Source organism: Schistocerca americana, chromosome 2 (assembly GCF_021461395.2).
Source record: "Schistocerca americana isolate TAMUIC-IGC-003095 chromosome 2, iqSchAmer2.1, whole genome shotgun sequence".
NCBI lineage: Eukaryota > Metazoa > Arthropoda > Insecta > Orthoptera > Acrididae > Schistocerca > Schistocerca americana.
In genome coordinates, this window is record NC_060120.1 from 1,058,011,449 (window position 1) to 1,058,030,131 (window position 18,683).

Genomic DNA, 18,683 nt, shown 5'->3' on the forward strand with positions numbered 1-18,683 from the left:
CATGTTGTTAAAGCGTAGTCAATTACTGAATTCTGGCCACTATTTCAATTGAAAATGACATGGGATTCTTCCCACATGTCGGTCATGGACCATTAAGACGGCATTGTGAAAGGCCGAAACTGGTCACATATGTAAAACAAACTTTGACATCTAGACAGCTGAAGTGGTTTTTCATTTGGCATTTTATATTGAACAGCCAAAGGCCCTCAGTCATTCCATATAAAGACAGACTTACAAAGACTGTTCTTACTTCAGTTTTCACCATCACTGGCAAGTGGGAATGATGACTGACTGAATGAATGAATGAATGAATGCAATTGACTTGTATAGACCGTCCCAAAATGCATTACAAATTATTACAGCTCACATTAAAATTTAAAATGCATTGTATTATAATCTTACAAAATTTAGGACTGTTGGGTAGAACAGTTTTTTTCTGGTTCCAATCAGGCATAGAGCACAGGAAGAATGACTGCTTAAATGTCCATGTACATGTACATGTACATGCTGTAATTATTCCAATCTTGTCTCCACAATCTCTACAGGAGCAATATTTAGGGGGATGAAGAACATCTTGATTCTTCACTTAATACTAAATCTTACAATGTTTCAAGTAGGCTTATGTGGGATATATGACATTTCTTGAAGCGTCTGCCAATTCAGATTTTTCAACATTCCTATGACACACTACCATGTCAAACAAATTTGTGATCATTCATGCAGCCCTTCTTTGTGTAGACGTTTTTCAGTAATGACCTGGTATAATGAAAGAATATGAATGTCATCTTTAAGTGAAGCCTCACAAACCATTCAGTCTTCACACTTATACTATGCTTTCTGCCAAAAGATTGGAAGTAAACAGAAATTCAATGTTAGAATGGCAAATCATAGACAATTCAAAGAGTAAATATTGTAGCCCAGTTCCTGTTGTGCAGGCGCGAGCGCGAGCGAGCGCGTGTGTGTGTGTGTGTGTGTGTGTGTGTGTGTGTGTGTGTGTGTGTGTGTGTGTGCACGCGCGGGCGCGCGCGACAACTAACAGTTGGCAACTTAACTACAAATTGAACAACTACTTACAGAAATCGAGGTTACAATCTGGGCAGCACATTAAAGTTGAAGAAATTTCAGAACTTTTAAAACCTGACAAGTTAGACAATAAATGTACTCTTAAGAAGTCACACACTCCCTAATACCTGTATCCAGTAACAGTATTCCAAGTGTATGGGAATCTGGAAGTTTCATAACTGTGTGCAGCAAAAAGATCCGTGGGAATCCAAACAACTGTTCTCTTGTAAGGCAGTTTTCTAATCTCAGTAACAGCCAGGTCTAGTTTCCATGTTCTGTAAAATGTTTTAGCGCACTTACCTGAACAGCAGGAAGCCGAGTCCCGTTACAGCCGCCCTCCGGACATCATCGTTTACATCAGACACCTGTAAGACAGCACCTGCTAAACATGTACATGTTACACACACATTCTGCACATAAAAACGCTGTGTTCCCGAAGAGTGAGCACCGCATATTTCGTATTTTCGTGATTACAGTTTATGTTTCATGTTATTACTCACATTGTAACAGGGCAACCCCTTATTTAATATGCCCAAAACTTTTAGAAGTATCATTGACAAATGTGAATTGACTATAATCTGAATTTGTTACTGAAGAAAACAAAACTGTAAAACAATGCCCTGTGAAAAATTTTCAGAATACGAATTGACTTATTACATCGAGTGGGAGACTATATCCTTATACGTAATAAATCATTCATCCATTTGTATTTACCAACCTATATTAATCTACCTCTCTGGATAAAAAAAAAAGCTGATCTTTATTGCAATATGTGTAGTGATTCTGAAAGTTTTCCTCCAAGTGATATATCAACCACAGAACACAGAAAACAGGGTAAGAAAACAGATTTATGTGTAACATTTATTTTAAAATCATTCTTAAATTATTTATAGAAATTATAAATGTATGCTCACACTGTCATTGGGGTGGGAAAAAGAAGTAAAATGCAATGGGCCATGTGGTAGTTTCAAAGCACAACAGTCCAGTATTGTAAAATACAACCACTTACAACTACAGTTAAGTGACTACCTATTAAGCTGCTTTCCAGCTCACATCGCACCAGAAATCACAAAAACATTATATCCTACAGAAAAATTTACAGACACATGATCTGGCATCAAAATCACAGTTCACATATATTCCAACACTGTAGGCAGTATAGAACTAGTACCAGGCAGTGATGCCAACACTATGACGAGAGCTATTGCAATGAAGTAGTATGTATGTGCCAGTCGATCATATGGAATTAGCATTGTAACATAGGTTAACATGACAGACTTAGTAGAAAGGAGCTATAGTGTTTGGATGTCCCCATGACCTTGATGTGGAAGAAGCTGCCCAATTTGTTGGTGCACCAACACAGGCAGTCCAATGTGTCTGCACCAAGTGGTGTACCACTCGCAGCCATGTAGCATTGCAGAAGATAAGTGATCTTAAAAAATCCTATCTCCTGTAATTGGTAACTGCTTATTTGTGTCTTGCACTACTGATGACAGTTGGTTCCAAAACCATCAGGAATTGGTGCCCTCAGTGAACTCAAGTAAATCACAACCAGTTTCTGAGAACACTAAAGAGTCTGCTAGGATGCATTTCCAGTTACCACTCAGGCACCCTACCACATTTTGAGCTGCTTGCTAAAGCATCCAAATGAAGGACTCAACATCCCCAAAATTTCAAAGCATTATAATGTCTAATCAATTTAGCATCACATGGCAAACCTGAAAAAACTTCCTTGCCATACTGAGGCTATTATAAGGGCTACATATAGTGTTACACGATATTAGAATCTTCTCTCTTTCTGAGTCATCAGTCTTTTGACTGGTTTGATGTTGCTTGCCACAAATTTATCTCCTGTGCCAATCTCTTCTCTAAGAGAAACTCTTGCACCCAACATCCCTCAATAATTTGCTGGACACATTCCAATCTCCTTCTTCCTCTACAATTTTTACACTCTACAGCTCCCTCTAATATCATGGCAGTCATTCCCTGATCATAGGACAGGTGTCCTGTCATCCAGTCCCTTCTTCTTGTCAGTGTTTTCTAGACATTTCTTTCTTTGCCAATTCTGCGTTGAACCACCTCATTCCTTTACCTTACCAGTCCGTCCTTCTGTAGCCCCAATTCTCAAATACTTTGATTCTCTTCTGATTCTTCTGCTTTCTCACAGTCTCTGTTTCAAATACTGTACAATGCTGAGCTCCTAAGTACACACTCAGAATTTTTTTCTTCAAATTAAGGCTTTGTTTGATACTAGTACACTTCTCTTGGCTATAAATGCACATTCTGCTAGTACTAGTCTGCTTTTTACATCCTCCTTGCCTTCTCCGTCATGGTTCACTTTGCTGCCTAGGTAGGAGAGTTCCTTAACTTTCTCTGCTTTGTGATCACCATCCCTATAAGTTTCTCACTGATCTCATTTCTGCGACTTCTCACAACTTTTATCTTTCTTCAACTTACAATCAGTCCACATTTTGTACTCATTAGACTGTTCATTCCATTCACGAGATCCTGTAATTCCTCTTCACCTTTACTACGGGTAAGAACACCATCAGCTAACCTTATCATTGATATCCTCACCCACGCCAAATTTTAATCCCACTCTCTAACCTTTCTTTTATTTATGTCATTGCTTCTTCAGTGTACATGTTGAACAGTAGGGGCAACAGACAGTGTGCCTGTCTTATACCCTTTTTAATCCAGGCACATCATTCATGGTCTTCCAGTCTTATTATTCCCTCTTGGTTCTTTACATTCTGTATATTACCTGTCATTCCCTATGGCTTACTTCTATTTTTCTGAGAATTTCCAAAATTTCGCACCACTTTACATTGTTGAACACATTTTCCAGGACAACAAATCCTATGAACATGTCTTGATGTTTTTTCAGTCTTGCTTTCATTATCAAGTGCAATATCAGGACCACCTCTCATGTGTCCTAACCTTTCCTAAAGCGAAACTCAGCATCTAACAGACCCTCAATCCTTTCTGTACGTCATTCTTGTCATCAAATTGGATGCATGAGCTGTCAAGCTGACTGTGCAATAGTTCTTACACTTACCTGCTCTTGCTGTCTTCAGAATTGTGTAAATGATATTTTTTGAGAGTCTGTCTGGAATAGCTGCTTGGTTGCCACTTCCCCACCAATAATTATAGAAATTCCAATGAAATGTTATCCATTCATCTACCTTATTAGATCTCAAGTCTTACACATCTTTTAAATTCTGACTAATACTGGATCCCATACCAATTCCCTATCAACTTCAATTTCTTCACATGTAATTCCATTCATAAGTGACTCATTTCTGTATCCCTGCCTCACCCTGAACATTTTTGTTCTTCTTTGATTGATCAATTGTAGTATTTCTCCCGCTACCCAAGATTTCCTCCTCACAGTTAGCTTCCTTCTAACTTTGTTTGCCTGTGCAACATCTGACCTAGTTTCCATCCAGGGAATGTACTTCCATGTATTTACCATTACACTATATTTCTCTTACCAGTCTCATTTACAACACAATAAGTCTCTCCAATATTCCACAAGTTGTCTCCGTGCAGGTAAATTACACCTCCAGAGAATTCATCTAATATTCAATTGACTATTCGATAGCGTAATTTCTATGAATATTCTAATTCCTAACACCCTACCAATTACAAATGTCAGGATTGGTGGAACAGAGTATTTGATATTTACCCATTTAATGCTAGACTATCATTTATCTACCTGCAACCTACTGCATTACTTGCAACACTGGGCACATTGTTTCCGAGATTTTCCCCTGTTTTATTACAATCCTTCACAGAAAACTATCCAACAGAACACAATCTCAGGCAACAGGATTGAATGCAACAGGATTGAATATATACACTAGCCAGACCAACCCTTCTGGTAACATAAAATGCATGCAGCTACTCACAGCAACATGCAGCAGACGTCGAATGGCTTGGTTGTTGCCGGTACCGCAGTAGGCCATCGCTATTGTGTACATGCCGGAGCGGCGCAGGATTGGGTCCTTGTCCTGGCAGAGGGAAGTGGCCAGGGGGTCTGCCTCCTCCAGACGGCCGTACATCGTGAGTGCGATGCCGACAGCCAGTCCACGTAGGATCTTCTCGTGCTGCGTGTCCTGTGCATACTGCAACAAAGCGTAAGTCCCTACCTTAGTCACAAAATCTGGCCAACTGGTGCTAATGTTAGTTTCACAGCAACACTTTCGGCATGGAACTTGATATTGTGGTAATAGCAAACATTGGATGTACACTACTGTGGCTCAGTTTATCCAAATGAGGGTACAATCTTTATTGTGCATAGTTTTCACTTCAGTGCACAAAATATGAAATGTTACTATATTTGGTATCTGTCTCCTGTTCCCAAAAAAATGAGCTCTGCTGTAATTGGTACCAAAATTGTGAGCCTTCGGCACTTTGGGAATTCCTGCTTCGTCTAAACAAATGACATGGAAATCTTAACTGCTGAGATGTTCAGAAACTGACACCTCAATCTAATAACTTCATGTAACATCAATAATAGAGATAACTGATTATCACAGATTCATATTCTGAAAATCAAGTCTATTTTGACAAAATTGGCAGTACTGGATTTTCCAGTTTTCCTGTCTCTCAGCATTGACTAATGAGCATGTCACAAATGAATTCAGTTGCAGTTTGAAGAAAATTCCTATGAAATTGAACTGCTCACAGATAAAAATTGTTTTATAATTGCATTCCCTCACTGATCATTACTTATATTTTGAGTAGTTACAAACTTTTTTGTAGTTGCCAGCCTCTTACAAATTTAATTTTCTACTACTTGGGGTGATTTTTAAGTAATGTCTGTTTGAACATAAGTACTCAACGAAATGTTATTTCAAAAAAGTAAGTTAATTTTCAGAAAGTAAATACTTCACTCTATTTTTCAATATAGTTGCCAAGTTTGTTCCAACACGTATCACACCTTTCAACCAATTTTAAAATACCCTCTTCATAAAAACTTGCCACCTGCTCCGATAACCAAGAGTTCACTGCCGTTTTCACATCATCATCATCATCATCATCATCATCGTCATCATCATCGTCATCATCATCGTCATCATCATCATCATCGTCATCGTAACTGTGGTAATCGCTCGGCGCAAGGTCAGGACTGCAGGGTGGGTGGTCTAAAACTTCCCAGCAAAAACTGTCCAACAAATCGTGGGTCTGACCTGCAATGTGAGGTCTTGTATTGTCATGGAGAAGGACAATTCCCTTTGTAAGCATGCCGCATCTTTTGTTTTGAATCGCTCTGCATAACTTTCTCAGGGTTTAGCAGTACGCTTCTGCATTGATAGTGATGAAGTTGACCAACAAAACACCATGCCTATCCCAAAACACCGATGCAATGATTTTGAAGCCGTCAACTTCTTCGTGATAACGAGGCATAACTCCAACGCACACTCAAATCTTTGGTTTTTGTGGTCCTCTGTCAGGAGTTTCGGGACCCAACGGGAGCACAGTTTCATAAACTTTAGGTGTTCAGAAACAATATTGTAAAGCACTGATCCTGACATGTCGGGAAATTCATTTGAGAGACCTGTTATTGTGAAGCGCCTGTTCTCATGCATCCTGGCTTCAAATGAAGCCACCAAATCGTCTGTAATCAAAGAAGGGTGACGGGAGCGGTCCTCTTCATGGACATTGTCACGGCAATCTTTGGATTCTCGTACCCACTTACACACTTTGCTTTCACTCCTAACAGTATCATCGTACACTTTGCAAATCTGTCAATGAATTTCTGCAGCAGACAGGTTCCTTGTTGACAAAAACCAAATCACTGAGCGAACCTCACTAGCAGCAGGCAAGTTGATAGTCTTAAACATTTTGAAAGAACCGTACAGGTTAGCTACAGAGCTGAAACTGAGCACAGTTGTTCCTGTGGCATGCCGGTACACGATGCACGCACTCATTGCGATACGCGCACGAACTACTAGTGTCTACAGCAAAACGGACTTTACTTAAAAAATATGCCTCATACTTGCTATAGTCTGCTCCTGTCTGCCTTATTTCATAGAAGCCCTATGGATGAAGAAATAATACACCATTTGTGTTTGGTCAGTTCAGCAGCAGCAGCTCCAGAACAACCAATACCACCTTGGTAAAGTGCGTGAGAGAAAGAGAGAGCACATACACCCCATTTTTTTAAATCTATCTTTATTTCTATTACTATTAAATTTACTATCATGAAATATTTATTTAAACGGCAAACTAAGGAGAAAAATAAGCACATACATGGCTGAACATTGCCAAAGATTTATACGTGTAAGGGAGAGATGTTCTTTGTTTCTTAAGATTTTAACTGTAGCCTGAAATCTGACATTTCAAGTCTGCAGCTGGTAAAAATATGAATGACTTGGCACAACAAAATTAGGGCAGACCTTCAATAAAAAATATCAGTTAACAAACAAATCCTTAAAGTTGAAAAATCAATGTTTCATTTCCATCTGTGGAGGACATTTTTAAGAGGGGTTAAAGCATCTTTGAGAGTCTGATTCACATGCTGGGTCGCTAATGACTACAGGAAAATTTTGTTTGTATGCGCTACTGCACAGTAGTGTGAGGTCACGTTTTACGTACCCATGCACAACTGGCCTTTGTCAACTGCCATCACCTGCTGTTGTCGCCATCCCATGGTGGAAGACTGGTACACATTATCTTTAGCACCAGGATCCAAAAGTAATTCAATTTCATGCCCTCCTCCTTGCTATTGCATTTACAAGGGTGTTTTACAATCTCTATGTCTTCTCGGTACAGCCTCTCATGGTATCTGCTAGTGGCTGCCAGTACTCTAGTCCTATCAAAATGAATGTGGTGGTCTCCTGGCTGCAAAGCATGTTCTGCTAGAGCCGATCTGTCACTTAATTTTTTTTGTGGGATCTTTCCTAATTTAAAAAACCTCTCTCACACCGGCCTGATTTAGCTTCACTGATCAGGACAGTAAAAAAAAAACATGCGTATATTAAGGGAATTTTCATTCACAAAGCAGGATTATCACATTCACACGGTTCAATACTGTTCTATCCTGATTAAATTGAGCTTAACTTAAATTCCATAAGGCAGTGAAGCAATTTCGAAGTCTCGGTGCAACGAAAATTGTCAGTCGATCTCCTGAAAACATTTGTAATAATTATTAACTTTCGGTGATCACATGGGGAAGACCGGAGATCTGCTGGTAAGACCGTGTTAGCCTATTTATTTGAAGTAACTGCATATCTTGAGCATACAAAACCGCAGGTTCGTCCAGTGTAAATCAGACGTCCCCCACTGATCCCATGCAACACAGTGTAGTAAGCAGACACTGTCAATAATAATCAATTAAATAATACGCGAACACACTTACTTTAGTTTATTTCATGTATTAAATTCCTTCTCATACAGAATCTCATCAAGATGGCGACTAGCTCAACAATACATACATATACATCCTCCTCCTTTCACAGCTAATCGGCAAGATCCTTCATTCTAGTCATAAGAGAAAACATAGATAGCAGAGAAGCTAGTCCATGGAGTAAATGGACGCTCCAAGGAATAATAGGGCTTAAAACTACTTTGCATTGATAATCATCGTATATTAAAGTTTAGGAATCGGTAAGATAAGAAGAGATATTTCGAGATATGTACTGAGTTATATAATTTATAAAATTACTGAAAATATCGCGGAGAGACCGCTGCAAGAGACATTACATCGCCCCTCGCAGTGAGCAAAGTTGATATGTATCCACTCTGCGAGCTAACTATTGTCTTAGCTAACTCGTTAGAATTTGTGGAACATACGTTCCTATAAATTTTAAGAAGTTAATAAGATTTTTTGATTACAAGAACTGAAAGAGATTTGGTATAGGTAACACCAATCTTCGTCACCTAGATACCTAGTTGTTGCTTTCACGTGTACTGGGGCATACCCGCATCCCACGTACACAACCAGGGAAGATGGACTTGTATAGTTGTTGATCAGGTCTACCTATTCAAGAACTGGCATTCACAGGGAAACCCTAGAAAATCTGGAGACTTAGACCCCAACTAGGAATCACAGATGATAGGAAAGACAGAATAATTTAGAAATTTGAGAGATATTCTAGAATTCATAGGAAAGATAAAATCTGCCTCATAGCCAAAAAAAAAAAATCTTTACACATGCAAATTTTTACAATCTTCTGAAAAATTGTCTTCATCCATGTCTTGCTGAACTGCGGTGAAACTGATCAAACAGGAACATGGGATATGGCATGGAGGACAGGCGTCGCATTGGCGTACCAGACAGGAGACGTAACGGATTTGAGAGACCAGAAGGAACCTCAGGAACAGGTACTCAGGATTGTAGCATGAAACAATCTAAATTCATCTAAGGAATGGTCAATTATTAAAGATTCCTGGAAGAGAAGGGTTAGTCGAATTTTTCCAGATTCATTTTGAACTCAAATATGGACCTGATCCATCCAATCTTCCATCTGAGGAATGGGAAAATCCATTCGCCTCATACTTTCCACACCTAGGTGTCTTAATCGATACTGTAGTTGCACAATATAACAACTCCAGATCGGAAAACAATTTTTGAAAACATGGATAATTTCATCCATCTTCTCGAGTAAGCCGAAAGGTTCTAATCCTGCTCTTTTTTTTTTTCCTTTTTTTTTGTTGGATTTTCCAGGTGGAAGTAGATCTGAATCTTTCCTAATTTGGTTTCAAGTACGAATGTGGATAGCATGTCAGAATATTAAAAACTTTATTATTTGAGACAATTTCCAAAAAAAATTATATCTTATTCAGACAATATTATGGAAATGGAAGAGGATGTAGATGAAGATGAAATGGGAGATATGATACTGCGTGAAGAGTTTGACAGAGCACTGAAAGACCTGAGTCGAAACAAGGCCCCCGGAGTAGACAACATTCCACTGGAGCTACTGACGGCCTTGGGAGAGCCAGTCCTGACAGAACTCTACCATCTGGTGAGCAAGATGTATGAAACAGGCGAAATACCCTCAGACTTCAAGAAGAATATAATAATTTCAATCCCAAAGAAAGCAGGTGTTGACAGATGTGAAAATTACCGAACTATCAGTTTAATAAGTCACAGCTGCAAAATATTAACACGAATTCTTTACAGACGAATGGAAAAACTAGTAGAAGCCAACCTCGGGGAAGATCAGTTTGGATTCCGTAGAAACACTGGAACACGTGAGGCAATACTGACCTTACAACTTATCTTAGAAGAAAGATTAAGGAAAGGCAAACCTACGTTTCTAGCATTTGTAGACTTAGAGAAAGCTTTTGACAATGTCGACTGGAATGCTCTCTTTCATATTCTAAAGGTGGCAGGGTAAAATACAAGGAGCGAAAGACTATTTACAATTTGTACAGAAACCAGATGGCAGTTATAAGAGTCGAGGGACATGAAAGGGAAGCAGTGGTTGGGAAGGGAGTGAGACAGGGTTGTAGCCTGTCCCCGATGTTCTTCAATCTGTATATTGAGCAAGCAGTAAAGGAAACAAAAGAAAAATTCGGAGTAGGTATTAAAATTCATGGAGAAGAAATAAAAACTTTGAGGTTCGCCGATGACATTGTAATTCTGTCAGAGACAGCAAAGGACTTGGAAGAGCAGTTGAATGGAATGGACAATGTCTTGAAAGAAGGATATAAGATGAACATCAACAAAAGGAAAACAAGGATAATGGAATGTAGTCGAATTAAGTCGGGTGATGCTGAGGGAATTAGATTAGGAAATGAGACACTTGAAGTAGTAAAGGAGTTTTGGTATTTGGGTAGCAAAATAACTGATGATGCCCGAAGTAGAGAAGATATAAAATGTAGACTGGCAATCGCAAGAAAAGCGTTTCTGAAGAAGAGAAATTTGTTAACATCGAGTATAGATTTAAATGTCAGGAAGTCATTTCTGAAAGTATTTGTATAGAGTGTAGCCATGTATGGAAGTGAAACATGGGCGGTAAATAGTTTGGACAAGAAGAGAATAGAAGCTTTCGAAATGTGGTGCTACAGAAGAATGCTGAAGATTAGATGGTTAGATCACATAACTAATGAGGAAGTACTGAATAGGATTGGGGAGGAGAGTAGTTTGTGGCACAACTTGACCACAAGAAGGGATCGGTTGGTAGGACATGTTCTGAGGCATCAAGGGATCACCAATTTACTATTGGAGGGCAGTGTGGAGGGTAAAAATTGTAGAGGGAGACCAAGAGATGAGTACACTAAGCAGATTCAGAAGGATGTAGGTTGCAGTAGGTACTGGGAGATGAAAAAGCTTGCACAGGATAGAGTAGCATGGAGAGCTGCATCAAACCAGTCTCAGGACTGAAGACCACAACAACAAACAACACAATTACAATGAAATTTTGCTGAAAGAGAACGTTTAATTAAGTCTTGCTGCATGACCTCTCCAGCTGAAATTAATCTTTGTTAGTAGTGATTGATGATCAAATTTTTCTTTTTTATACTCCGATTGCCGCATTTTCTCATGAACATGTATGAATGCAATGTAACAATAAACAAATCCAACTGGAAAATGACACATTATTATAAATTCAATGAAGAACTTTCTTATTAACTCTAATTTTACAAACACACACTAAGCTAGTTAATGAAATTCTCTTGAATAGAATTTAGCTCGCACCAAAAAAAAACCAGCGAGTCTTTATGTAGACAGATAATCCGTAAGTCTTCACAGCAGCAATAGCTACAGTTCCACTTTTCTAAATATTCCTATACTATCACAGAAGCAATTGCTTACTGTTCATTAAACTATCACAGATGCTTGGCATGCTGTCATTTAATCTATTACAGTAGCTGAGGCAAACTGTCCTTCGCACTTCAATTTTTTTTAACATCCAAATACTTCATACAGACTTTTCATTTCATTTGACACACTTGCCATAAAAGTACCTCTTTAGGTCTGCATGAGGAAATAATCCTTTTATTCTTCCAGAATCCGGATATGCTAATAAATACGCACCATGATTCGGTATATCAACTATTATATATGGACCTGTATAAATTAGATTGCATTTTCTGATGGTCTTCTTCAACTTTGATGACTTGATGCGTCTTATTAAAAGAATTCTCTGTCCGATATTTAAAGTCTGAATCCGTTTGATGTTTCTATCATGGATTTCCTTTCGTTGTCTTGCTTTCTCCGTAATATTAATGAGAGCATTGCGAATTTTTTCTTCCCATGACATTTTGGTGTCCTCGAGTTTAGGCAAGTTATCTACCCAAAAGTTTCTTTCGTTATCTCTGAACATCAGTTCATTCGGGGTAAAGTTTGTAGAACTATGTGGTAAATTATTATAAACCTGCTCAAACTCGGTCAAATAGTTTATCCAGGTAGTTTGCTTATCATGACAGTACTTTCTCATGAATCTGTTTAGTTCTCAGAAAACCCGTTCAATTAAATTCCCTTGTGGTTGATATCAAGATGTAAATATCTGTTTTATTCCTAGTTGTGATACTAATTTTCTCCATAAATATCCAGTAAATATCTTCGCATTGTCAGAGATTATAGATTTTGGAATCCCTGCATGAGGAATGTAGTCATTTACAAACTTTACTGCGGCAGCTCTTGCAGTTGCTGATTTTATAGGATATAGTTTAACATATTTTGTAAACACATCACAGAATCCAATAATGTACTTAACACCACCTCTGGCTCTAGGAAGTGGTCCACAAATATCACATGATATAAGTGATCTTGGTGCTTCAGGAATTATTGAGTGAAGCGCAATTTTATTTCCCTTGTTGTCCGGCTTAGCCTTTTGACAGAGAACACATTTCTGTATGACTTTGTGCACTTTTTGTCTTATATTTGGGAAGTAACAATAATATCTAATCTTATAAGGACACTTTACAACACCAACATGACCCCAGGTCAAATGTGTAAACCAAATTAATCGTTCTTCATATTCTTCGGATATGCAGACACACCACTTTGGATTCTCAGCCTTCCCAGATTTAAAAAATAAAATATTATTCACAAGCCGATGGTATTCCAAATTGACCGTAGGATTTTGTTGATTGAACTGTCGTATTATAGCATTCCATCACCAATCATTCTTCTGAAGCTGAGCCATTGTCTTACATAAATGAATATAATATAACTTGTAATTATTTTCTTGAAGAAGAAGCACTGGAAATTCTGCCTTATTATTTACATCCATTTCAGTTGTCATTCCTTCTGGAGATCTTGACAACGCGTCAGCTATAATATTTTCTTTTCCGGCTACCTGAATAATTTGAAACTGATATTCTTGCAGCGCCAGCGTCCACCTTGACAAGCGAGGATGCAGCAACTTACAAGTTTGTAAAAAGGCTAGTGATTGGTGGTCACAATAAACGGTTATCCTTGAGCCATATACATAATAATTAAACCTTTTCAAAGACCAAATAACTGCTAAAGCTTCCAATTCCGTAGTGGTATATGCTCTTTCACAGGTGGATAAAACTCTGCTAGCAAATGCAATTGTACAAAAGGTTTTTACACCATTGATGTACCTAATTTGAAATAAACAAGATCCTAATCCCACATCTGATGAATCAGTGGCTAAACAGAATCCGACATTCATATCAGGGTGGTATAATGACGGAGCATTTATCAGTTGATCCTTAATTTCACAAAAAGCCTTTTCACAATTATTAGACCATTGCCATGGTACATCTTTCCTCAGGAGCCGGTTTAGTGCTTCAGAGTTCATTGATTGAGTTTTAATAAATCGACGAAAAAATGAAGCCAAGCCTATAAAGCCTTTCAGTTGTCTTCTGTTTCTTGGAGTTGGAAAATTTTTGTATCGCACTAATCTTCGCTTCTGTTGGAAGAATGCCTTTTGCATTAATCATATGTCCTATGAATTTAATTCTCTGTAGAGAAAATCGGGATTTTTTTAGATTTGCAGTTATACCAGTTTGTTTGAACACAGCAAAAATCCTCATAATAAGTTGTACATGTTCCTCCCAAGTTTTAGAGGCAATTAATAGATCGTCCACAAAAACTGTTATTCGACTACGTAGTTCTGGTCCAAGGGCATAGTCCAACGCACAAATAAAAACTCCAGAGCTGATATTGAGAGCAAACGGAACGACCTTTAACTGATAGCTTCTCCCTCCATATATAAAAGCAGTATATTTTCTTGAGTCCTTGTCTAACTGGACTTGCCAGAATGAACTTCTCAAATCAATACCGGTTAAATAGGATACATCTTGAAATTTCTGTATTAACTCATCGATGTTCTCCGGACGTGTGCGCACAGGTACTATAATGTTGGTAATTTCCCTTGCATCTAATACCAATCGAACTTTTCCTCCTGGCTTTGGTACAACAAGCAACGGAGAACAATATGGGCTGTTCGATGGTTCAATAAGATTCCAGTTTAACATTTTTTGTATCTCTTCCTGAACTGGTTGTTTTAATCACCAGGGAATGGGATAGTGTGTGCGGCAAAATGTCTTATGGGGCTTAATCTGTAATGTACAAACATATCCTCTAATAATTCCGGGCTTTTCATTGAAAACTGACTCATATTCTGTTAATATATTGAATAACTGTTCCCTCTGACTATCCGTTTTTCTGTTCGACTGTTTGTCTGAAATCCTCTACTTGAACTGACTTGATCGGTAGTCGGTACATATTATTATTTTCAGCACAAATCAACTGCACAGCAGCACCACGGAAATATTGCTCATACACTGCCTCCTTTCTCAGTAAGATCAGTGTAACAAATTGATCTTCGATTTTAAAATTCACCTTTCCTTCTACCAAGTCCAACTTGCAATTGCAGGCTTGCAAAGTTCCAATGCCAAGAATACAATCTACTAACAACTTTTCCACTACAAGTAATGTGCATTGTTTAGCTACATTTCCCAATTTTATCTCTATAAGCATTTGTATCTTGACGTTCAGGGATTTTGCTCCCACTGCACCTATAACTTGGCAATTTCGTACTGGTAGAACAGGGATTTTCTCAATTTTACTAATTCTGCGAAACAAAGTTCCGGATACTATGTCTGTAGATGAAGCTGTGTCCAATACAACATTGGTTAAAATTCCTCCCACTTCTGTGATGATCTCAGACACAGGAACCCTTTTATCTTCGACTACACAGGCCTCTAAGTCTCTCGTCAATTCATCTGTCATTAATTCACCCTCCTTATATCTCAACACTGCCACGGAATTAATTTCGTTTAAAACAGGTTTGCCCCTTTTGTATTCCCCGGCTGACTTTATGGAGCAGTGAAGCAATTTCGAAGTCTCAGTGCAACGAAAATTGTCAGTCGATCTCCTGAAAACATTTGTAATAATTATTAACTTTCGGTGATCACATGGGGAAGACCGGAGATCTGCTGGTAAGACCGTGTTAGCCTATTTTGAAGTAATAAACTGGATATCTTGAGCATACAAAACGGCAGGTTCATCCAGTGTAAATCAGACGTTCCCCACTGATCCCGTGCAACACAGCGTAGTAAGCAGACACTGTCAATAATAATCAGTTAAATAACACACGAACACACTTTTATTTAGTTCATGTATTAAATTCCTTCTCATACAGAATCTCATCAAGATTGTGACTAGCTCAGCAATACATACATATACATCCTTGTTCTTTCACGGCTAATCGGCAAGATCTCAATCATTCTTTTCCTAAAAGATAACACAGATAGCAAAGAAGCTATTCCGTGGAGTAAATGGACGCTCCAAGGAATAATAGGGCTTGAAACTACTTTGCATTGATAATCATTGTATATTAAAGTTTAGGAATCGGTAAGATAAGAAGAGATATTTTGAGATATGTACCGAGATATATAATTTCTAAAATTTCTGAAAATATCAGAGAGAGACCACTGCAAGAGACATTACACACTCTCCCACTTCTACCATTGCCTTTGTCCTCTTCTAGACGCTTTTTGATGGTTCTTTTTGAAGAAACCGTGTACGCCTCCCCACAACTACACAGTATCCTATAAATTCCTGGTTTTCCAGCAGTTTGTGAGCACCCTTGAACAATTTTAGGTGATACCATATCTTCCACATGGATTTGTAGGTTACCGGTATAATCACTTTTTTCAAGATTTCTCCTATACAGTCAGTAACATCCTTAACGAAAGGCAGGACAACTTTGGACTCCACAGGTGCTTGTGCATCGCTTCAATTTTTGCGCGGCCCTCTTCACGCATTTTTTACCTCAACAGATGATTAGCCCGTTCTTCAGCAATGCATTGGTGAGATGTTTTAATTCCGCGTCAAGCAGCTCTGGTTTCCAGACGTCCCTTGCTCTATCTGCCAATGTTTTTATGATGCCTCACTTTTGTTGTTGGTTGTGTGGACAGTAGCTTGGCAGCATATGAATCGGACAGTCAAAGAAGCTACAAGCCCCCTTGAATGTCCTCCACAGATGGAGGCAAACATTGTGTTTAAACATGAAATTAAGTCGACCACAACATTACAGCCCAGAACATTTTATTAATTCCGATATTTCTGACCATCAAAGTTTACATGTTACAACCAGAATAATAACAAAAAACTAGTCACAATAATTTACTAGTAACTTTGTGCACACATTGAACACACTTTAGTGATACGTGATGTTCCATTCTCATAGCAATAACTTCATGTAGAAACAAAAGAAAAAAATAGTCTCTTTTGAGCAATAACATCTAAGAAGTAACAGTAACAACTCATGATGCCTTTACTCCTTAAATTATTTATATTTCATAAAGGACTTTCCTATCACGTCTTTTAATGAAACTGTGATTCACTGGTAAATTCTTGTTACTGTTCTAATATCCCTTGAATATACTAACCTAATAGCAAATTTGAATAAATGGGAATCGATTGTATTAACTGGAGTAACTTTATTGGTATTAAGTAATGCACTGTCGGATGAAAAATTTATTCTGAAGACAGCATGTGTAAATTGAATATTTGTAAAACGAACACATTTCCAGCAGATAATCAACCCATGGACATTTGTGCACACATACCAGCTGTCAGCAAGATGATCCTGCAATTTAAGCAGTCACTGTTGAATTTTGGTTAATATATTTTATTAGGTTGTTACTGCGTGGAGTTGTGATAGAACTAATGGAAAATGGCTTGACAAAAAATTGTGCATAGTGGTATACTTATATACAGATAGCAGTAGTATCATGTACACAAGGTATAAAAGGGCAGTGCATTGAGGGAGCTGTCATTTATGCTCACAGGGGAAACTCCCATCGCATCACCCTCAGATTTAATGGTAAAATGGCCCAGTGGATAGCCCATCAAAATCTGAACACAGGTCAAGATTGAAAAGAAGAATGTGTACTGAACTGTGAAAAAAGCAGCAAAACAGAAACAGTTAACAGGCCTAGCATAAGCTGTGCAACATCAAGTGTATTACAAGTACTACGGAGTTGTGGTTATGTGGTCACTGTGTTGGACTGCCAAGCAGAAGAACCATGAGATCCGTGTTCAAATCACCATCGTGCCTTTTTTTAATTGCCACATTGTGTACTGTGATTTTTCACTCCACACAACGTTTTTCCACTGTTCAATCGTCAAATGTTTACGCACCTTACACCAAGCAAGGCATCGTTTGGATTTTTGCCGGCAGGTTTGGCTTTTGAGCAGCCGGTCGACCATGAAATTCAAGTTTTTTCACATCCTGCCTAACTGTCATAGTACTTGCAGTAGATCCTGATGCAGTTTGGAATTCCTATGTAATGGTCTGGATAGGTGTCTGCCTATTACACATCACGAACCTCTTCAACTGTCGGCAGTCTGTCAGTCAACAGAAGAGGTCGGCCTGTACACTTTTGTGTACACACATGTCCCTTCACGTTTCCACTTCACTATCTCATCAAAAACAGTGGACCTAGAGATGATTAGGAGTGTGGAAATCTCGTGTACAGACGTATGACACAAGTGACACCCAATCAGTTGACCACATTCGAAGTCAGCAAGTTCCGCAGAGCGCACCATTCTGCTCTCTCACAATGTCTAATGACTACTGAGGTCGCTGATATGGAGTACCTGGTAGTAAGTGGCAGCACAATGCACCTTATATGAAAAACTTATTTTTTTTTTGGGGGGGGGGGGGAGGGGGAGTCTGGCTACTTTTGACCACATACTGTATCTGTTACGACAATGCGGCAAAATTTGGCATTACTGGGCTATGGCGGGAGATGACTGATGCGAGTGCCTTTGCTACTAGCATGACATCATCGGCAGCCCCTCTCCTGTGCTTGTGACCATATGACTGGAAAACTATGGCCTGGTCAGATGAGTTCCAAGTGCTTCTTCTTCAAACTCCCAATTACATCTGATGTAACTGTTGTTGCACCAAACAATCCACAATAATACCAACCTGTGCATTATTTATGCTTTGTCCCTCATAAGATTACATTCTCCAATACTGTGGGTAATTTGCCACAACTATGTTGCCTGGTCCTGCTAGTCCCACAATTCCTGCCCACACACTGAAATGAAATGAACCCAATGCCTTACTTCCACAATTGCTCAAGGATGTGCCCACATGTACTGTAGTTATTGTCGTAATTCACCATCCCACTGTAAGTGAATGTCACCTTATCAGTAATTAAAATGTACACTG

General features: G+C 38.7%; 1 protein-coding gene across 2 annotated transcripts in view; it reads right to left on the reverse strand.

Moving 5' to 3' along the window:
• LOC124596469 (26S proteasome non-ATPase regulatory subunit 1) overlaps positions 1–18,683 on the reverse strand; it is a 357,823-nt gene that overhangs the window by 271,760 nt on the left and 67,380 nt on the right. For both annotated transcript variants that reach the window (XM_047135609.1, XM_047135608.1), the window contains exons 10-11: positions 4,974–5,189; positions 1,363–1,427 (exon numbers count right to left, since the gene is read on the reverse strand). In XM_047135609.1, the coding sequence (XP_046991565.1) occupies positions 1,363–1,427; positions 4,974–5,189 (281 nt within the window). The remainder of the gene's footprint in view (positions 1–1,362; positions 1,428–4,973; positions 5,190–18,683) is intronic.